Genomic DNA, 20,457 nt, shown 5'->3' with positions numbered 1-20,457 from the left:
TTTTTTTTTTTTGTTAGAGCATTAGATATTAGTAGAGCCCCTGTTTAGGTGAGCCTTTTTCTGTTGATCCCATTTGTTTAGATTTGGTTTTCCTCCTTCGGGAGTGTTTTATGTTTATTATCTAGTGTTTTATTGTCCTCCTTGTGAGTTTCATTTCTTGAATAGTCTTCTGTTTTCCTTGTTTGTATATAATCTTGTTCCCTCCCTTTAATGTGTTTTTCCCTCTTTTGGGAAGTGTTTATGCCCTGTCATTTTAGCCAGGTCTCTTAAGAATAGACAGAGTTACATAGCCCTTTCATTTCATCACTCTTCTAAGAAGAACTTGACTTCAATAAAGTGTGCTTAATCGTTATATCCTCTGAGTCCTCATTCCTGTCCTGGTCTGACAATTTACATCAGCTGTGATCAAACTAGGAGAGGAGACTCTCCCTCTTCGAGAGAGCACAGACACACTGTGGACCCAGGCCTGTCAGACCAGAACCTAAACCCAGGATAAATAGGTTCTGTGAATGTGGTGTCAAAAGTGTGCAGGTGGATCAGTGTGTCAGAGCAGACTCTGTAGAAGGACAGAGTGCCAGCAGGACAGTCCACATACACTGCTACTCTGTCAGAGGCGGAGGAGGAGGTGATGTATGTCGCTTTGTTATTGTGCCACACAGAGTAACCAATAGTATCGGAGCAGACCAGACTCCAGGACTGATCATTCCTTCCAAACAGACAGTCGTATCCATTTCCTTTCCTGTTGATCCCTCTGTAAGTCACCGCTATGTGGAGTCTTCCACTCCACTCGACCTCCCAGTACGAGCGCCTGGTCAGACCATCACTGCACAACAGCTGAGGCCAGTAGTCAAATCTGTCTGGATGATCAGGATACGGCTGATCCTCGTCCACGTGTGACATCTTTCTGTTGTTGTCCGACAGCGTGATCTTTCTGTTTATTGTGTTTGCGTCGAGTGTGAGCTCACACGAATCTGATGGAGGGAAGAAGACACAATGCAGTTATTCATCCTTCACCTGTTCGCTTGATGACAGTTTGAAGATGGTTTGTTTTTATGAATCATATTTAAAAAAACACACACTTACACTTCCTCAGAGCTGGCCTCAACCACCTGACTCCACCAGGCTCCACCCTGAAAGAAGGGGGGGATCAGTCCACATTATTTTAATTCAGTGGAGCCTCTGCTTATTGGCAGATGGCTACAACTTATAATTTCCACTTAATCATGATATATTATCACTATTATATTGACAATCGTCATATACTTCAATTTCCTCTACCAGTCAGTAAATCTAATGCTTCAACCTGAATCAACTGATTCTTTTTTCCACTTGTGCTTCAAGCTGCAAAAACATGTGACATATCAGCTCATAAAGTAGTGTCTACCGTGATATCAACCAGCTGTCTGCTATCACATCCAGCAGATACAGAGCAACGCGATCATTCATTTGGAGTCCAATGTTGACTTGCTCTGTTTTTGGTCTCAAACAGCTCCTGAAGGAAATATCTGTCTCTTATCTAGCTGTTAAATGCTCCACAGTGTTCACACAATCTATTTGCTGTGTCTGCTGCTGAGCAGATAGTGTACGGAGGGTAAAACACTGGGACTGAGTAAGGCAGGAAAACTAGGAGCTAAAAGAGGCTGAACGGCTCTGTAGAGCAGCAGAGATGGATAAAATTCTCAGTGGGTTGATCACCACCAGACATTACTATCCATTGTCAATGTGGAAATATTGCTAAGTTAAAACAACAACATGGTTTGGACCTCTTGTGTTTGTGTAATAATGACTTAAAAGTAAAAGGAAGCCTGACATTGCTACAGCTCTTAAGGAGGAAGTTGGGGTGGGGTGGATGGTTGGTTGGTTGTGCTGGAGGAATTTCTGACTTTGACACTGCTGCTTACATCCTATATCCTAGCAACAGTCAACACTGCTTTTTATTATTTGTAATCTGGGTATGAAAATATTACAGTTCAAGTCCATCTGCAGCCACAGAGCACCGCCTTTGTCCCCTATAGCTGTGTTGCGGTCCTAAACAAACCTGTTTGAGCGCCGATGCACCATCAGCTGTTAGTTTCTTCAAATGGCTGACTGTCACCTGCAGCTTCTGTGGTGAGTCCCGCAACAAGTCGGCTCAGTGCACAATAACTTCTGGACACCACACACTGATAGTAATGCATTTCAAAATACCCCGAGATACGGTTTGTTTTGAGCCATCAAACCATTTTTATGTCTGTATACAAAAATATAGGACAACAGCAATTTTATCACCCTCCCTTCCTGTTTTCACATATCCTGGCAACATTGTCTGATGAGTCAGTGTTAGGTCTGGTTGTTTAAAGTCATTCGATGTGTCAGGGACACATGAACAGGGCTGACAGTGAGACAGAGAAAAAGCTTTTCCACTTCTATCACACTGATTGTCTATAGCTGCCACCGGCCTCTTCATACCTGAGAGTCTTCAGGTTCCAGAGTGGATCCTCTCGTCCAGCAGACAGGAGCTTTACTCCTGACTCTCCGGGGTTATTGTAGCTCAGGTCCAGCTCTTTCAGATGGGATGGGTTGGAGCTTAGAGCTGAGGCTAGTGAAGCACATCCATCCTCTGTGACCAGACAGCCTGACAGCCTGCAAACACACTAAACAATAAATAATCTGAAGGTGGGATTCTGCTGTGGAGTTGAGCTCATTGTTATTATCAGTAACATTCATTAACAATCAAAAAGCAAAACTCCACCAATAAATTCTATATTCTAAGGCTTTTATTGTGAAGCAGCTACAACTTCCTGTAGTCTTTGTCACCACGATATTGGTGACTGTTAAATCCTCTGTGTGTACATAAAGACATGTTAGAAAAGGCAGTCAGCTGATGTTGGATGACGCTTATGTCATACTGTGAGGAGAACTTAAAAACTGAACCTTCCTCAGGTCAGACATGTATGCATATATGTAAATGGAAGTGTTGATCAGTTGAACAGGTTGATGAATCCTGACCTGAGAGTTTCCAGCGTACAGTGTGGACTCTTCAGTCCAGTAGACAGCCACTTGACTCCTGAATCCTGCAGGTTGTTGTTTCTCAGGTCCAGTTCTCTCAGACTGATGGACTGGGAGCTGAGAACTTCGGACAGAGCCTCACAGCTTTTCTCTGAGAGGTTACAGCCACTCAGTCTGAAGATACAGTAAAAATGGAAAATAATAGCAGTAAGGTTTTTTTCTTTTTATTGAAAACTGACAGCAGCTTCAGAAGAGCCTCCTCTGAATTGAAGTATTTCTTCAGGTCAAACACGTCCAGATTTTTTCTGATGACAGTAAGATGAAGACCAGAGCTGACCACTGAGCAGGAGACAGTTTATCTGTGGAGAAACTTCCTGATCTCAGGTACTGCTGGATCTCCTCCACTAGAGAACCATTGTTGAGTTCATTCAGACAGTGGAGCAGATTAATGCTTTTCTCTGGAGAGAGATTCTCACCGAGCTTTGTCTTGTATTGATTCAGAACCACTTATGTGTCCATTTGTTGATTCTAGAAAAAAAAAAAAAGGTCCCAATGTATTTAGCAAATTTGTTTTCCTATAGCAATGACTCATTTACACCAATCCTTGAAAAGCAGTTTACTGGACTAGACATGTTTATTTTTCACTATACTTCTGCTAAACACATTACTAATTACTAGATTATTAAAGTGTTATAGTCACCTGAGCTGCCAGTAAAACCTTGACAAACCAAGTGAGGTTCACAAGTCTCACATAAGTAACAGTGATTTAATAGATACATTAACTTTTCTTTGAAATAACAGTCAATCAAAATTTAAAGCTTTACAACATGCAATTTCTTACATGTCTAACAGAGCTGTTTACATTTTTGCACATTCGTTACCTGTGTTCTCCAGTCCTTGTGTGTCCTGCTGAAAACAGAGAATAATACATTTAACATATTTAATACTCGCATGCAATTTTATTAGGCATACCTGGGTAAAATCAATGCAGTATATGACAAGTTCTGCTATAAATCCCCCTTTCATGTGGATTAAAATGTTAATATTTTAATGAATCTGTTTAAGAGGTGATACTTCAGTGTCAAAACTATAAGTAAATTACATATATATTTACATGTACTGTGTACCGTGGGCTGATTATTGACATGGCTGATTACCAGATCTGATACTAGCCATTTATCTGACTATCTGCATCAGTTAAATCATTGAGATAAATTAATTAAAAAATGTGGTGCTTTGGCTCTGATGCTTCATACAATCTGTAAGGTAAATAAAAACTATAGTAATCGGATAAATGTAGTGGAGTAAACAACAAAATATTTGTCTCCAAAATGTAGTGGAGTAGAAATATTAAGTGGCAAGTTAAGTACCAACACTTGAGTAAATGTACTCTTATTCAATCACTGCAAGTGACAATAAACAAATAATAAAATGTAAATTTCCTTATCTTTCTTCTGTATCTTTTGCAAGTATTTTGTTGGCTCTTGACTTTTCTCCTCCAGCATGAGTTGTGCTTCTGTGCCATTTTAAAATGTTTGCCTGAAATAATTTCAACAGTAGAGATACGCACTTGAAAATTATACATAAATTATACAAATTACATATTTACAAAACTAAAAAGGTCAAACAGCTATAACTAAGGAATCATCTTCAGGCTGGACCCAGGCCAAAACAACAACCAAAACAAACTATCTAGAAAATAAATCTCTTTCCTCAGAAAATCTAAATCACAATTAACTTACCTTCCTAAAGTAACGAAAAACAGCAATAACAATAATAATAATAATAATAATAATAATAATAATAATAATATCAACTCAAATGGCAGTCCACCCCTACTCTTACCTACCAGACAAAGTATCGCGGTTCCGGGTATTATCGCGATACTGCGGCCTTTTTTTATTATTATTATTTTTATAAACTGCAATGTATTTGTACAAGTTAGTTTGAAACAACGACGTTTGTTTTTTAAGCAAAATTAGTGTTGCCACTGACGAAGACGCCACGGCAGACTCGCTGCTCGGGCCCGGTGCTTCTGCCATGGTGAGTGTGTTGTCTCGTGTCTGGGCGAGACAGAACTTTAGCTTGTTGTTTGTTTTGAAGCGAGTTTCTATCGAAGCGGAGCTGTCTTCGCGGAGTTTGTTCTTGCCGGCAGAAACACACGAACAGCCAATCAGCCAACAGACGGGCGGACCCAGCGTGTGGAAACAGCCTATCATATCCCTGGACGTCACCAGTAACAGGCAAACAGCCAATCATTCAGCAGCTGTGTAGTTCGGTTGCGGTTCCACGTTGGTTTGTTTACAAAGGAGTAGCATGCAGTGAGAAGCCGGGAGGAGAGTAGAGCCGGCCGCTATGTAGCGGAGACTGGCACCAGTAGTATAGTAATCCACGGTAGTACCGTCGTGTAAAATTTGTAGTATAGTAGCGACGGTTATGATTTGGCACCGCAGGGTACCGGGTATACCGTGGATATCGTGCAACTCTACCTCTGAGTAACACCTAGACAGAGTGTCTGCTATTACGTTTTCTGTACCTTTTCTGTGTCGGATCTGCAGGTTGAAGGCCTGCAGGAGGAGAGACCAGCGCATGAGCCGCTGGTTAGAATTGCGCATGTTTGCAAGGACAGGTGCGGTATACAATAGCGCCTTGGCAGACCTGAAGGCATCATGGCAAGCAGAGGACCAAACAACAGAAATCATAATAACCACACATACCAAGAGAATCAACATCAGAATCTGTGCCCTAAATGCGGTTGGTACAACCACCGGATTTACAACGCGTGTCTCACTGGAGTCAGGACTCCACTGTCTCATCAAGACACCGTTGTCCAGAAAATACACATAGGGTTTGCTGTCTTCCTCAGCGGCTACAACAGACGACAGACACAGGGTTAGAGACGGATTATTTCTCTGAGCATCAATTACCTTTTCACGAGTGACATTCAAGCTCAGATCCGTATCAGCAGGAAACAACACAGACTCATTCACACATTTTGCTACTTCGTTACCCTCAGTAGCAGGAGACACTGAAAAGGAGGGCTCACCCTCACCTAACGTAGCCATGAATGATTCAAACAAATCCATAGTTTCACCCAATTTACGAGCCTGTGCGCGCGTAACTGCGCACACAGGGAACAGTTTTGTCAAAGACAGAAGAAACAGAGGTGGGACAGTCAGCAGACACAACTGAAATGGGATCGTTAAGTACTTCGAGAAGAGGGAACACATTTCCTCCAGCCAGATCGTTTCCCAAAATAAATGAAATGCCACTAATCGGAAACCGTGGAAGTACGGCAACTTTCACATGTCCTGACACAAGCGGTGAATCCAAGTGGATCATGTGAAGTGGGGCGTTAAGTTTACTCATTTTGATTCCCCACACGAGCAAATCCGAACCGCACAAAGTTTTATTTGAGACTGGTAGGACACTAGCCAGCAGGAATGAATGATAGGCAGCAGTATCGTGAAGAATAGTTATCGGCACTTTATCAGACTCCTCACTGGTTACAGACACAAACCCATGAGAAATGAACGGCTTGAAGCGAAGGTCAACCTCCCCATGTACCTCTGTGATAGGCAACGGCCCAGGATGTTCAGGCGGGGACGTGGTGTTTATGAAACCCACACCTGCGGGAGTTTTAGTGTTTTTGTGATGTCTTTTTTTCTAAGAGCTGGACAGACAGCGATCAGATGGCCTGTGTCATGACAGTCGAAACACTTGCGGTTCTCACCCGCAGCTGGTAAAGTGCTTTTACGCGCTAGCTTTGGCGATCTGTTTCTGTGCTTGGGCATTACCTGTGAAACTAGAGGTGTCTGCTTAGAAAAAACACTTTTGTGTGTCAAAATGAACTCATCAGCCAGCACAGGTGCTTTTGTTACCGATGTCTCTTTTTGTTCGTTCAAATAAACCACAATTCTTTCAGGCAAGCATTTCTTGGATTCTTCGAGAAGTATGAGCTCTCTCATTTCCGCCATGGTCTTAACGTTTCATGACTGGCACCATTTATCAAACAAAACGTTCTTGTCGCGCACAAACTCAACATATGTTTGGTTAGCAGTTTTCTCACCATTCCTGAATTTCTGTCTATACGCTTCGGGAACTAACTCGTAGACCTGCAACACAGTGTTCTTCAAGACGTCATAATTAAGACTATCTTCAATAGATAGACTGGCGCAGACTTCCTGAGCTTTCCCTACGAGTTTACACTGGAGGAGAAGAGAACAGAACTCTTTTGCAGCTATTCGCTCGAAAGCGCTGAGATAAGAGTCCAGTCGGACTCACGAAATGGAGGGACTAGTGCAATGTGCTTACTAATGTCAAAAGCGGGGGCAGAAGCAGAGGTGGGGCCAAGAGGAGACACCGGGGTGGAAGCTACAGGGGCTTCTCTCTCAAGCTCAAGAGCTCTTATTCGCAGGTGCATAGCCTGCACCTCCAGCTGCTTATTTTTAGTTTCAACCTCCTTTATTTTGAGGGCTAGGCGGAGATCCTCCGTAGTCATGTTTCCCATGACTGGATCTGTGACTGTTCCAAGCTCCACACCAGCAGTAAGCGTGCAAGCAGCCTCCACTGCTTTCACCTCAGCTAAAGGTGTGTCACTGGCCTTGTCACCTGCAGCAGCCTCAGCAGCTGGGTTTGGAAGGACGCCCTGCTCCACCAACTCCGCACCAAAATTTACTGCTAACCAGAAAAACAATTTACTCACCAAACTAGCAAAAACGCATCAAGAAGACGGACGAGCCCCCAATTCATGTTATGCCCCAGTCTAAGGGCCTAGAGCAGGGGTCGGCAAATAAATTTGGACCCGCGCCAATTTTTTTTCTGACAATTCCATCGCGGGCCATGAACATGCTTTCCTACTGGAAAAAAAAAGTTTTTCTATTTTTTCTATTATTAAAAATAAACGTTATTTAACTTTAAAAATGCATTTAATTTCATTTAAAACATCAATTTGCATTTATTAATGCCAAGCCGACGTGTCTTATTTGCAGCAAGGTTGTTGCAAAGAATACAATATTAGAAGACGACACGAGACAAAGCATGGCCACTTTAAAAACGCATATCCTCTCGGGACAGAGACGCAAACACAGAAAATTAAATCCTTGGAGGCTGGATATGCACACAGCAGCATCTTTCTTAATTCACGAGCAGCGCAGTAGCTCAGCAGGAGCAGCGCAGATCTGTTTCCCCAAAAAACACAGACTACGACACAAAAAATGACCACAGTCATAACACATATATTCATAATACAATATATATATAAAAACTAGGAATGCACCGAAAATTTTTGGGCGGAAATGGCCTAATAAATGCATCCCTAATAAAAACAATTAAGATTAAAATAATTAATAAACTTCTAAGATATCTTCTAGAAGATTCTCTTATTTGATAGTGGTGGAGTGCTGTCTAATACATTGGTCCCAAATTTTTCATAGGTGGTCAATTTGGGTGGAGTGAGTGTTGGTGTTAGAGTGTGAAGCTTGTGTTTTACTAGGTGGTGTAATAAAGACTCACCTCAGTATTATCTGTAACTTCTATTGAAGAGCAATATTAATGCTTGACTGGTGTCAAAAATGGAGCTGCAGGGACAATGAACCTAGGGATGACAAAAAATGCACAGATTTATACATTTATGAGTTTGCATATAGTGGTGCACAAAATATGATATGCAATTTATTCTGACTAAAAGGGGTTACAGAAATGGAATAATTATACACATGTGCAACCTTTCCTATTAAATGCGTTAATTTCTTTTATTTATATATATAAATATATATATATAGTGCATTCCAAGATGGTATTAAAAAGCCTAAATTCCTTAGAGGGAGAATTTTGTTAAGGATACCTCGCTCATTTTAAGCTTCGCCTTTTCTTTCTTTCTTAGCTACATGCCTTGTTTTAAGCCTTTTTAAAGAGCGGCTGTTTGATGGACTGTGGTGACATGAACGTGCTGAGCCTGCAGGTCAGGTGTGTTCGGTTGTAGGGATAAAGTACGGCATCATGGATCTAGTTTGGGGTGATTGGAAAAAACCCTCTGCACGCTTTGGTATACTGAATGCTGCTGTTTGCTCATTTTTGTAGTCTGTCTTCATTTTGAAGTCAAATCCTCAACTCAGCCAGTGAAGCTAGACTACTTACACAAGTCTACTCAGACGTTTTTTATTTTATTTATTTTTTTTACGTTTGAAAGAACACTAAAACCAATGTGATCAAAACTCATTGTGCATAATAATAGTCGTTCTTCATGCTACAAGCACCTTCTCTCCCATCGGAATAAGCTAAAGCTTAAGCTCATGTAAGTTTTTATGACTTCAAAGTGGATCTCACTCCACTATATATATATATATATATGCATTACTTAGACCCCCTATATTTAGAGGCCCAAGGCCAAGGGAGTCACTGCCTTAAATGTTCATGAAATGGACAAAGACGCTTGTTCTCAAACGGCCCACAACAGGGCGCTAACATGTTACCTCCTAATGCCAAAGTGATGCCATGGTAGAGATGAGCTGCAGAGTAAAACTGTGCTCACAGGAACAGGATATGACACCGTCACAACACTATAGATAGACAGTACATGGATGTTTTATTTGCTCAGTACAACACTAGCCAACTCTAGCTTACCTCAGAATAACGAACACGTCACAGGCCAACTGTCCTGACCGTGACAGCGGGCGTTTATTGTGACTGTTTATGATACTGACAGTGTTATGTAGCATTTATGACGGTGGGGTTTGCCCTGTATTGTTAACCTATACTCACCTCAAACAGTTCTCTCGTCCGTCTTTGGACAGGAACCCCAAAGTGCACGCTGTTTATTATTATTATTATTATTACTGCTCCTCTCTACCTGCTTTTATCTGATGACGAGAAAACAATAACAATAATAAAATTATAAACAATGGCTGTGATATGTCTCCGTTCACTTTGTGTGTTTTTTTTAAGGTGTGCTGCCGATGTTCTCGCAAACTCCTGAAACAAGTTGAGTCACGCTTGAAAAAGGTTAGTGTCTCACCCTGCCAGCACGCGCCAAGTCCAGTTGTATTTGTTAATAAATTATCAGCTATATGTTCATAATTAGCAGCATTTTAATTTAATGCATAGTCCAGGTGACTAGGTAAAATGATGTAGTGTAGTGAAAGTTTCAGTGTTATTTCTAATGTATTCAGTGCTGATCTGAGGAATAGTGCCAGTGCTGTGTGATCGTATCCGGTGGAGGGGAAGCTCAGGGTCACTGAAGATAATGTTTGATAACAGAGAGAGGCAGCTGAACACTTGTAAGTACAAACTGTGGCAAAATCTTAGCAGATTCTATCATATGGCAGCAAAGCTTCTTAGCCTACATGTATTGACTAATTCACTGGATAAAAAATTGAATCATTGAGTAATCCACATGTCCCAAAGGTTTACATTTTGAACATCAAAGTTGCTGAAACCTGTCCAAAATAAGTTGTACTTACTTACTTTTGGACATAAGATGGCAGCATTGTCACTCAGGTGTACATAAAAAAAAAGTGGCGCAGTCTTGAATTCTGTTCAGTCATTATGGAGGACGCTTGAATCAGGACTGGGTCAAACACGTGTGCGACATTTCTGTGATATGAAGAGGTTGGTCCAGGCTGAATGCTAAATAGAAAAATAGAATAAAAAGATCCTGAGTTGAAATAAGAAATCGTATTATAGGAAGGAGTAAAAGGTCATGACAAAATGAAAAAAGTGTGTAATGTTATTAGAATAAATATCTGAAACTATTCCCCTGTAGCCTATATTCAAAATAGATACACTTTTCATGTATATATAAAATATTTTAAGATTTCCTACATTCCTTGAGGTTCCATTGGATGGGTGACTGCCTGGGAATACCAGGTGCTGTAAGCTTTTTCACATCTCGGCAGGGAACAAAGCTTTTCTTTTTCAATAGCCATGGTGGTGATGACTGACGTGCATATATACAGTATTTCTCACTCCCCCAGAGGCTTACGGCCATACCACCCTGAATGCGCCCGATCTCATCTGATCTCTGAAGCTAAGCAGCGTCAGGCCTGGTTAGTACTTGGATGGGTGACCGCCTGGGAATGGCTCATGACCCTCCCAAGTCCCTATTGCCCCCTGGTGTTCACCGGACAATTTACAGAAACATGCAAACTGGAGGGGACTGAACCTCACTTTGTAGTCTCACTTTGTCTGGAAGACATCTGAGCCGTTCACACAACTCATTGTAATGATCACCCAGAGGTGCAGCCACCTCTGAGTCTGGGAGAAGATACAAAGACATCTTCTAGTTGCTTTGATGTATTGCTTTGATCAAAAAATACCATAGTGTATACAAACCATATTATTTCTGAATGCTTGCACCTCATGTTATGTGTGACATGAGATATGCCCCACCATCCTACTTACCATGCAGCCCATGATTAGCCTAATAAATTGGGTGTTGGTAAAACTATTTTCTTAGAGCTTCTACCCTAGGTGTTTGACCTACAATCATTTTTGACATGTCCCACCCTCCTCTTTTTTTCTGAAACCCAAGCATACAGAGACTCCAAAATACTTGAAATACTTTTATTTATATTATTTTATTCTTTAACCAGAATGTGTTTGGTTTAAAATGCATTCAAAATGTGCAAAGAACCCAATGTAAAGGTTTCAACATGAACATTTTCCATTTACTACATATGCACTCAGATTCCATGTATGGGGCACAAATACATCATTTTTATGACAGACAAACACAAGTAGACAAGACCTGATTAGTTTTAAAGCTCACTCACCACGACAAGGTTCAGGCCACTAGTGACATGACGAGACAAGATGAGAGACAAACATTTACTAAAATTTGCAAACATTTAGTTAAATATGGAGCTGGCAAAGACATACAAACATCACAAGGACATGAAGCTGACAAAGACATACAACATAAACTGACAATAAAGGGTATGTAAACTGATGGTGTAAGATTGAAACAGGTTAGATTGGACTGGATATTGGACATAGACCAGAACATGTCTGTATGAAAAAAATACTACAAAGTGCATTTTTAACAACAATATAAATAATAAAAAAAGACAAGAATATTCTTAAATTAAACTACAAAGTGCATTTTTAACAACAATATAAATAATTTAAAAAAAGACAAGTGCATTTTTTAAAACTATATAAATAAACTGACTGTATAGCTCTACCTGCTAAAACACTTTAAAACACTTTGGAACACTTTAAAATAATTTGAAACACTTTGCTCAAACAAACAAACAAGCCCTTTTTCTCTGTCTCTTACAGATGGCACAGGAGAAGTGGCATCACACAGGTAAGTCACAGGTATTTAATTGTTTTTCCTCTTTTCTAACTGTACATCCACCACACTTTTGAAGTGTTCAAAACTGTCATAAACAACATCTTCAAATCCAGAGGTGGTGGATTTCCTAGTTGATGGGCAATAGGAAAAGATTTTCTGGAGGCTTCCAGCTGCTTTGTCTTTGGAGGGTGTGTACCTCTTACGCTTTCCACCACACTGATGCACATGGCAAGCCCCACATGGCCGCAAGGACTTATTTGGCATGTAGGGCTTTGTTGTTGGTGCAGGGGGATGTGCTACAGGTACAAAGCTCTGACTGCATGATGGCCCATGAAATATGATGGAGGGAGCCTGTGGCTGTGCAGGAAGAACCAGGAGTACGGGTGCTGCCGACACCGCGGGTGGTTTGTAGGTGGACGCAGCAGGCTTTGGCTGAATGTAGGTGGATGAGGTAGGCTTTGGTCGAATGGACTGGTCCACAGGAGTTGGTTCTGGCTCTGGCTCTTCAACATAAAACCTGGAAATATAAAACACACATGTGATGATGAGTATTGATATGACATGTGTGCTATTTGCTTTCCACAGCTGACAGGTGAAATGAAGTGCTTATGACAACTTACCTCCGCTTCTCACCACACCTTTTTCCAGCCTTGTGATGAAGGTGCTGGTACTGTACTTGAGGTCGATCTGGTGGTGGTAGGGATGTTGGCAGAACAGGAGCCTCTGGAAACGGTGTCTCCGACAGCACTTTCAGGTGAGGCGTTACTTTTGGCATTACTGTTGCCCTGTAGTTGGCCTTTTTCTCCTCCTTTGCAGTGAAGGTCGAGATGGACTTGGGAGTTCATGATGGGCAGAGGAATGGCGAGACCGCCAAGGATGAGATTGGTTGGTGGTCTTGTCGTGCTCTTGAAGAGAGCTGGCGGCGGTGGCAATCTTCTGCCTGAGGTCCACTGGCACTAGGTGGAGGTCGCTGTTGTCTGCCAGTTCTAGAAGCAGCAAGGCCAGTGCCTTCACTTCCTCTATTCCTGGCAGATGCAGATGTCTCTGGCTCATGAGCACATCTTGCAAAACAGGACTATCCTCCTCCTCCACCTGTTCTTCCTGGGTGAGGACAGCATGCTTGCTACAGATGCTGTGCATAGGATCCTCCTCTGACTCTGAAGACATGCCAAGACCCTCGTCTGCCATCTCTTCATATTCACCCTGTTCCTGTTCAGCCGTCTCCTCCGACTCCTCCTCACGTGACTGCTCTTCCTCAACTGCAAACATATAATTGTACTGATCACAAATGTGTCTGTGTAGTTACAACCACCACCTGTGGATTCCTTCAATAATATGCACGGTTTCTTTGCTTCATGCTTTTAAGTTAACTTTATACTACCTTTCTGCACATAGTAGTCCCTATAGCAGTGAAGCTGGTGGACTGGCACACTCCACACAAAGGAGCTCCTCCTCGTCAGGGTGCTCGTACACATCAGGGACGGGCATTGGAGCAGCGAAGTTGGGCTCCAGGACGTGATCCTTGCTGAAGAGAACCTCAGCCTGCTGATTGATGCGCTGGATTTGCCGCGCGTCCATGCACGACGTCTGCCGACCCTGACCACCAGCAACCCGGAGTGATGACATGCGGTTGTTCCACTGCACAGCAAAGGTTATCAAGTATACCTGAAACACATGACCATTTTTACTGTTATTGTATATGCTTAGAAGTGATGACTAAAGCTGTGAAATAAAATGTATCATTGAAACTACGTTGAAGTGGGTATGATGTGTTATATGGACCTGAGTCTGCAATAAAGCTTATATATAAATTATATTTTAATTACTCACTTGGAATGGCATAATCCCACATCTCTGTGAAGGAATGACATTGAACAGGTGTGCGTGCAACCCCTCCAGAGAATTACTGCCTCGCCGGCACCTGTACTTGTTCAGCAGAACGCCATTCAGCACCACACTGCACTGGTGTCCAGGTCTTTCCATGTTTCACCTGGTGCAGTAAAACATGAAGAAATATGAGCAAAACTAAAAACAGATCATTTAAGGTTTTATGACACTAGAAACACCCCAAATAAGATCAGAGGCTGGCAAATTAGCTTTTCAGTTTTATGCACCCACTAAATGGAACCATCTGCAAGAGACACTGAAACTAGAGACAAACTTGTGTCCGTAAACCGTTTTAAAGTTTTAATACATGGTATGGGAAATATACAGTGTTCTTGCTTTAACTGATCTTGCTTTAAACTGTTTTAAACTGTGTTTTTGATCTTGTTTAAACTTGTTTTAACTGGTTTTACCTGTTTTAACTTGATCTTGTTTTAACTGTTAACTGTCAACCGTTTGGGCTATTTATTGTATATTGTTTGTGTTTTGTTGTGATCAGGGCATTGCTGTAAAAGAGCAATTTGCTCAGTCAAGGTTTCCCTGAATAAAGAACGGAAATAATAATAATTTAGAACAATATTTATTATAGCATAGATTGATTTAATAAAGTACAGTACTATATTAAATATATCTATACTATATTCTATATCTAAATCTATATTCTTTGAATCAAAATCTATGTGCATCAATCAAACAGCTCATAGTTTAACCTCAGATAGTTATGCACGATGAAACAGCACATTGTATCACATTGGTCCGCTACTTTTACCTCAGATTATGTTGTGCATAACAATCTAAGGTAAAACTAGGGGAAGTTTGATTGACACGCATCGTACAAATGTTATCATACAAGACTGAGAGCAAATAAATTGTCAGAAGTGACCTTTTTGAAAATTGCTTTGACTCTACATCAGACATAAACATAACACTAACGCATTTCTACACCACAGACACAAATACCGTTTCTAATTTAAGATTTCAAGATGATGCTCACCTAAGCAATGTCGAGTCATTAGACAGACGCGTTTTGGTCATGCCAACGGAATAACATTCATATCACCAGCTATACCGTTTCATTTTGTAAAAGATCCGACTTATCCTAATAATCGTCTGTGTGGATGTGCTGACCGCCGTGTACACTAGCGCTAACCGTCCCTCAGGGGGTCGGGGTGCGGATGAACCATGACAGAAAACTTTTAGCCCCCAACTCAAAATAATTGCAACGTAATGTGGATTAATCCTAAGAAAGCGTTGTTCTAACTGTGTCTCTGTGTCACCGGTCCCGTTAGCTGCTGGCGCTAGTCATGTAGCCTACCGGCATGTTGTCAGTGCGCTGTCATTACACATTAACAAGCCAAATCCTGCATATGTCAACGATGTCAGTTTCTGATTTCCAGACAATCTTTTCTCTTCTGACAAAATCGGCACAGCTTCATACATGCCTAACAAATGTCTAATTAGCAGCGAAGGACGAAGACGATAAAACTCACCTGAATGAAGAGACGTCGACCATAACATTCGCCGCTAGTGGCCGCCAGTGGCGCGAAAAATTAGAGTGCTCAACTTTGCTCAGCTCTGCTCAACCATTGGTCGACTGACAGCCGCATTGGGACTTGGAGGAGAATTCGTGGGAATACCAGGTGCTTTAAGCTTTTTCACATCTCGGCAGGGAACAAAGCTTTTCTTCTTTAATAGCCATGGTGGTGTTGACTGACGTGCATATATACAGTATTTCTCACTTCTCTGGAGGCTTGCGGCCATACTACCCTGAATGCACCCGATCTCATCTGATCTCGGAAGCTAAGCAGGGTCAGGCCTGGTTATTAGGTGGTTGACCTCCTGGGAATACCAGGTGCTGTAAGCTCTTTCACATCTCGGCAGGGAACAAAGCTTTTCTTCTTCAATAGCCATGGTGGTAATGACTGATGTGCATATATACAGTATTTCTCACTTCCTGCAACTACGGCCATACCACCCTGAATGCCCAATCTCGTCTGATCTCGGAGCTAAGCAGCGTCAGTCCTGGTTAGTACTCGGATGAGTGACCTCCTGGGAATACCAGGTGCTGTAAGCTTTTTCACATCTCGGCAGGGAACAAAGCTTTTCTTCTTCAATAGCCATGGTGGTGATGACTGACGTGCATATATACAGTATTTCTCACTTCCCTGGAGGCTTACGGTCATACCACCCTGAATGCGCCCGATCTCGTCTGATCTCGGAAGCTAAGCAGCATCAGGCCTAGTTAATACTTGGATGGGTGAACTCCTGGGAATACCAGGTACTGTAAGCTCTTTCACATCTCGGCAGGGAACAAAGCTTTTCTTCTTTAATAGCCATGGTGGTGATGACTGACGTGCATATATACAGTATTTCTCACTTCCCTGGAGCCTTACGGCCATACCACCCTGAATGCACCCGATCTCGTCTTATCTCGGAAGCTAAGCAGGTTTAGGCCTGGTTAGTACTTGGATGGGTGACCGCCTGGGAATACCATGTGCTGTAAGCTTTTTCACATCTCGGCAGGGAACAAAGCTTTTCTTCTTCAATAGCCATGGTGGTGATGACTGACGTGCATATATGCAGTGTTTCTCACTTCCCTGGAGGCTTACAGCCATACCACCCTGAGTGTGCCAGATTTCCGAAGCTAAGCAGGGTCAGGCCTGGTTAGTACTTGGATGGGTGACCGCCTGGGAATACCAGATGCTTTCAGCTTTTTCACATCTTGGCAGGGAACAAAGCTTTTCTTCTTCAAGAGCTATGGTGGTGATGACTGACGTGCATGTATACAGTATTTCTCACTTCCCTGGAGGCTTACAGCCATACCACCTGCATGCACCCGATCTCCTCTGATCTCGAAAGCTAAGCAGGGTCAGGCCTGGTTAGTACTTGCATGTGTGACCACCTGGGAATACCAGGCTGTAAGCTTTTTCACATCGGCAGGGAACAAAGCTTTTTCTTCAATAGCCATGGTGGTGATGACTGACGTGCATATATACAGTATTTCTCACTTCCCTGGAGGCTTACGGCCATACCACCCTGAATGTGCCGGATCTCATCTGATCTCGGAAGCTAAGCAGGGTCAGGCCTGGTTAGTACTTGGATCTGTGACCGCCTAGGAATACCAGGTGCTGGAGGATTACGGTCATTCAACCCTGATAGCCTAGGAATACCAGGTGCTGGAGGATTACGGCCATTCAATCCTGAATGCGCCCGATCTCGTCTGATCTTGTAAGTTAAGCAGGGTCAGGCCTGGTTAGTACTTGGATGGGTGACCACCTGGGAATACCAGGTGTTGTAAGCTTTTTCACATCTCGGCAGGGAACAAAGCTTTTCTTCTTCAATAGCCATGGTGGTGATGACTGACGTGCATATATACAGTATTTCTCAGTTACCTGGAGGCTTACGGCCATTCAACCCTGAATGCACCAGGTCTCATCTGATCTCGTAAGTTAAGCAGGGTTAGGCCTGGTTAGTACTTGGATCGGTGACCACCTGGGAATACCAGGTGCTGTAAGCTTTTTCACATCTCGGCAGGGAACAAAGCTTTTCTTCTTCATAAGCCCTGGGTGATGACTGACATGCATATATACAGTATTTCTCACTTCCCTGGAGGATTACGGCCACACCACCCTGAATGCGCCTGATCTCGTCTGATCTCGGAAGCTAAGCAAGGTCAGGCCTGGTAAGTACTTGGATGGGTGACCGCCTGAGAATACCAGGTGCTGTAAGCTTTTTCACATCTCGGCAGGGAACAAAGGTTTTCTTCTTCAATAGCCATGGTGGTGATGACTGACGTGCATATATACAGTATTTCTCACTTCCCTAGAGGCTTACGGCCATTCAACCCTGAATGCGCCAGATCTCATCTGATCTCGTAAGTTAAGCAGGGTTAGGCCTGGTTAGTACTTGGATGGGTGACCGCCTGGGAATACCAGGTGCTCTAAGCTTTTTCACATCTCAGCAGGGAACAAAGCTTTTCTTCTTCAATAGCCATGGTGGTAATGACTGACGTTCATATATACAGTATTTCTCACTTCCCTGGAGGCTTACGGCCATACCACCCTGAATGTGCCCGATCTCCTCTGATCTCGAAGCTAAGCAGCATCAGGCCTGGTTAGTACTTGCATGTGTGACCGTCTGGGAATACCAGGTGCTGTAAGCTTTTTCACATCTCGGCAGGGAACAAAGCTTTTCTTCTTCAATAGCCATGGTGGTGATGAATGACGTGCATATATACAGTATTTCTCACTTCCCTGGAGGCTTACGGCCATTCAACCCTGAATGTGCCGGATCTCATCTGATCTCGTAAGTTAAGCAGGGTTAGCCTTGGTTAGTACTTGGATCGTGACCACCTGGGATACCAGGTGCTGTAAGTTTTTCACATCTCGAACGGAAACAAAGCTTTTTCTTCAATAGCCATGTGGGTGATGACTGACATGCATATATACAGTATTTCTCACTTCCCTGGGGGATTACGGCTACCACCCTGAATGCGCCCGATCTCGTCTGATCTCGGAAGCTAAGCAGGGTCAGGCCTGGTAAGTACTTGGATGGGTGACCGCCTGAGAATACCAGGTGCTGTAAGCTTTTTCACATCTCGGCAGGGAACAAAGGTTTTCTTCTTCAATAGCCATGGTGGTGATGACTGACGTGCATATATACAGTATTTCTCACTTCCCTGGAGGCTTACGGCCATTCAACCCTGAATGCGCCGGATCTCATCTGATCTCGTAAGTTAAGCAGGGTTAGGCCTGGTTAGTACTTGGATCGGTGACCACCTGGGAATACCAGGTGCTGTAAGCTTTTTCACATCTCGGCAGGGAACAAAGCTTTTCTTCAATAGCCTGGGTGGTATGACTGAGTGCCTATATACAGTATATTCTCACTTCCCTTGAGGCTTACGGCCATACCACCCTGAATGTCCTGATCTCCTCTGACTCGAAGCTAAGCCGCTATCGGCCTGGTTAGTACTTGCATGTGTGACCGTCTGGGAATACCAGGTGCTGTAAGCTTTTTCACATCTCGGCAGGGAACAAAGCTTTCCTTCTTCAATGCCATGTGGTGATGACTGACGTGCATATATCAGTATTTCTCACTTCCCTGGAGGCTACGGCCATACCACCCTGAATGCGGCCCGGATATCATCTGATCTCGTAAGTAAGCAGGGTTAGGCCTGGTTAGTACTTGGTCGGCTGCCACCTGGGAATACCAGGTGCTTTAGCTTTTCACATCTCGGCCGGGACAAAGCTTTTCTTCTTCAAGCCATGGTGGTAGAGTTGCACGATACCCAACGGATACCCGTACCCCGCTGCCAAATCATAACCGTCGCTACTATACTAGAAATTTTACACGACGGTACTACCGTGGATTACTATTACTACCGGTGCCAGTCTCCGCTACATAGCGGCCGCCCTCATCTCTCCTCCCGGCTTCTCACTGCATGCTACGCCTTTGTAAACAAACCACATGGAACCACAGCCGAAACCACAGCTGCTGATGATTGGCGTTTGCCTGTTCTGGTGACGTCCAGGCATTAGATAGGCGTGTTTCCGCACGCGGTCCGCCCGTCTATTAGCTGATTGGCTGTTCGTGTGTTTCTTGCCGGCAATACGAACTCCGCGAAGACAGCTCCGCTTCCATAGAAAACTCGCTTCAAAAACAAAACACAGCTAAAGTTCTGTCTCGCCCGAACACGAGACAACACACTACCCATGGCAGAAGCACCGGGCCTGAGCGCGAGTCTGCCGTGGCGTCTTCGTCAGTGGCAACACTAATTTTGCTTAAAAACATCGTCGTTGTTTTCAAACTAAACTTGTACAAATACATGCAGTTTTATAAAAATAATAATAATAAAAAAAGGCCACAGTATCGCGATAATACCCGGAACCGCGATACTTTGTCTGGTATAGTATCGTGGTTACTCATTTTGGTATCGTGACAACTCTACATGGTGGTGATGACTGACGTGCATATATACAGTATTTCTCACTTCCCTGGAGGCTTACGGCCATTCAACCCTGAATGTGCAGGATCTCATCTGATCTCGTAAGTTAAGCAGGGTTAGGCCTGGTTAGTACTTGGATCGGTGACCACCTGGGAATACCAGGTGCTTGTAAGCTTTTCACATCTCGGCAGGGAACAAAAGCTTTCTTCTTCAATAGCCATGGTGGTGATGGACTGACGTGCATATATACAGTATTTCTCATTTCCCCCAGAGGCTTACGGCCATTACACCCTGAAAGCGCCCGACTCGATCTCGGGAAGTTAAGCAGGGTTAGGCCTGTTCGTAC

The 20,457-nt window shown here is 43.1% G+C and overlaps 2 protein-coding genes, 5 non-coding genes and 9 pseudogenes across 7 annotated transcripts; 14 read left to right on the top strand and 2 right to left on the bottom strand.

The window, feature by feature from the left end:
- On the bottom strand, positions 1-4,126 carry LOC113746263 (NACHT, LRR and PYD domains-containing protein 5-like). The gene is made up of 6 exons (XM_027281142.1): positions 3,870-4,126; positions 3,465-3,516; positions 2,989-3,162; positions 2,449-2,622; positions 1,084-1,130; positions 1-971 (listed from the first exon to the last, which is right to left on the bottom strand). The coding sequence occupies exons 1-6, from the start codon at positions 4,012-4,014 to the stop codon at positions 406-408; spliced, it is 1,158 nt and encodes a 385-aa protein (XP_027136943.1). The 5' UTR covers positions 4,015-4,126; the 3' UTR covers positions 1-405.
- An 8,909-nt stretch (positions 4,127-13,035) lies between these two features.
- On the bottom strand, positions 13,036-13,776 carry LOC113746264 (uncharacterized). The gene is made up of 2 exons (XM_027281150.1): positions 13,665-13,776; positions 13,036-13,542 (listed from the first exon to the last, which is right to left on the bottom strand). The coding sequence occupies exons 1-2, from the start codon at positions 13,756-13,758 to the stop codon at positions 13,058-13,060; spliced, it is 579 nt and encodes a 192-aa protein (XP_027136951.1). The 5' UTR covers positions 13,759-13,776; the 3' UTR covers positions 13,036-13,057.
- Positions 13,777-15,916: 2,140 nt separating this feature from the next.
- On the top strand, positions 15,917-16,031 carry LOC113746391 (5S ribosomal RNA). The gene has a single exon (XR_003462829.1). It is a non-coding gene; the product is annotated as a 5S ribosomal RNA (ribosomal RNA).
- A 307-nt stretch (positions 16,032-16,338) lies between these two features.
- Positions 16,339-16,457, top strand: LOC113746395 (uncharacterized; annotated as a pseudogene).
- Positions 16,458-16,554: 97 nt separating this feature from the next.
- LOC113746393 (uncharacterized) lies at positions 16,555-16,673 on the top strand (annotated as a pseudogene).
- A 97-nt stretch (positions 16,674-16,770) lies between these two features.
- Positions 16,771-16,879, top strand: LOC113746400 (uncharacterized; annotated as a pseudogene).
- A 97-nt stretch (positions 16,880-16,976) lies between these two features.
- Positions 16,977-17,092, top strand: LOC113746399 (uncharacterized; annotated as a pseudogene).
- Positions 17,093-17,185: 93 nt separating this feature from the next.
- On the top strand, positions 17,186-17,304 carry LOC113746397 (uncharacterized; annotated as a pseudogene).
- Positions 17,305-17,349: 45 nt separating this feature from the next.
- On the top strand, positions 17,350-17,468 carry LOC113746394 (uncharacterized; annotated as a pseudogene).
- A 97-nt stretch (positions 17,469-17,565) lies between these two features.
- Positions 17,566-17,684, top strand: LOC113746392 (uncharacterized; annotated as a pseudogene).
- Positions 17,685-17,779: 95 nt separating this feature from the next.
- On the top strand, positions 17,780-17,898 carry LOC113746408 (5S ribosomal RNA). The gene has a single exon (XR_003462837.1). It is a non-coding gene; the product is annotated as a 5S ribosomal RNA (ribosomal RNA).
- A 97-nt stretch (positions 17,899-17,995) lies between these two features.
- On the top strand, positions 17,996-18,114 carry LOC113746418 (5S ribosomal RNA). Its single transcript, XR_003462847.1, has one exon. It is a non-coding gene; the product is annotated as a 5S ribosomal RNA (ribosomal RNA).
- A 97-nt stretch (positions 18,115-18,211) lies between these two features.
- On the top strand, positions 18,212-18,329 carry LOC113746398 (uncharacterized; annotated as a pseudogene).
- Positions 18,330-18,637: 308 nt separating this feature from the next.
- Positions 18,638-18,754, top strand: LOC113746401 (5S ribosomal RNA). Its single transcript, XR_003462830.1, has one exon. It is a non-coding gene; the product is annotated as a 5S ribosomal RNA (ribosomal RNA).
- Positions 18,755-18,851: 97 nt separating this feature from the next.
- Positions 18,852-18,970, top strand: LOC113746419 (5S ribosomal RNA). The gene has a single exon (XR_003462848.1). It is a non-coding gene; the product is annotated as a 5S ribosomal RNA (ribosomal RNA).
- A 1,196-nt stretch (positions 18,971-20,166) lies between these two features.
- Positions 20,167-20,286, top strand: LOC113746396 (uncharacterized; annotated as a pseudogene).
- The last annotated feature ends 171 nt before the right edge of the window (positions 20,287-20,457 follow it).

The sequence above is a fragment of the Larimichthys crocea genome, chromosome VIII, assembly GCF_000972845.2.
Source record: "Larimichthys crocea isolate SSNF chromosome VIII, L_crocea_2.0, whole genome shotgun sequence".
In the NCBI taxonomy this organism is placed as follows: domain Eukaryota; kingdom Metazoa; phylum Chordata; class Actinopteri; family Sciaenidae; genus Larimichthys; species Larimichthys crocea.
The sequence above is the reverse complement of the archived record's forward strand: the minus strand, read 5'-3'. Positions and strand labels throughout refer to the sequence as shown.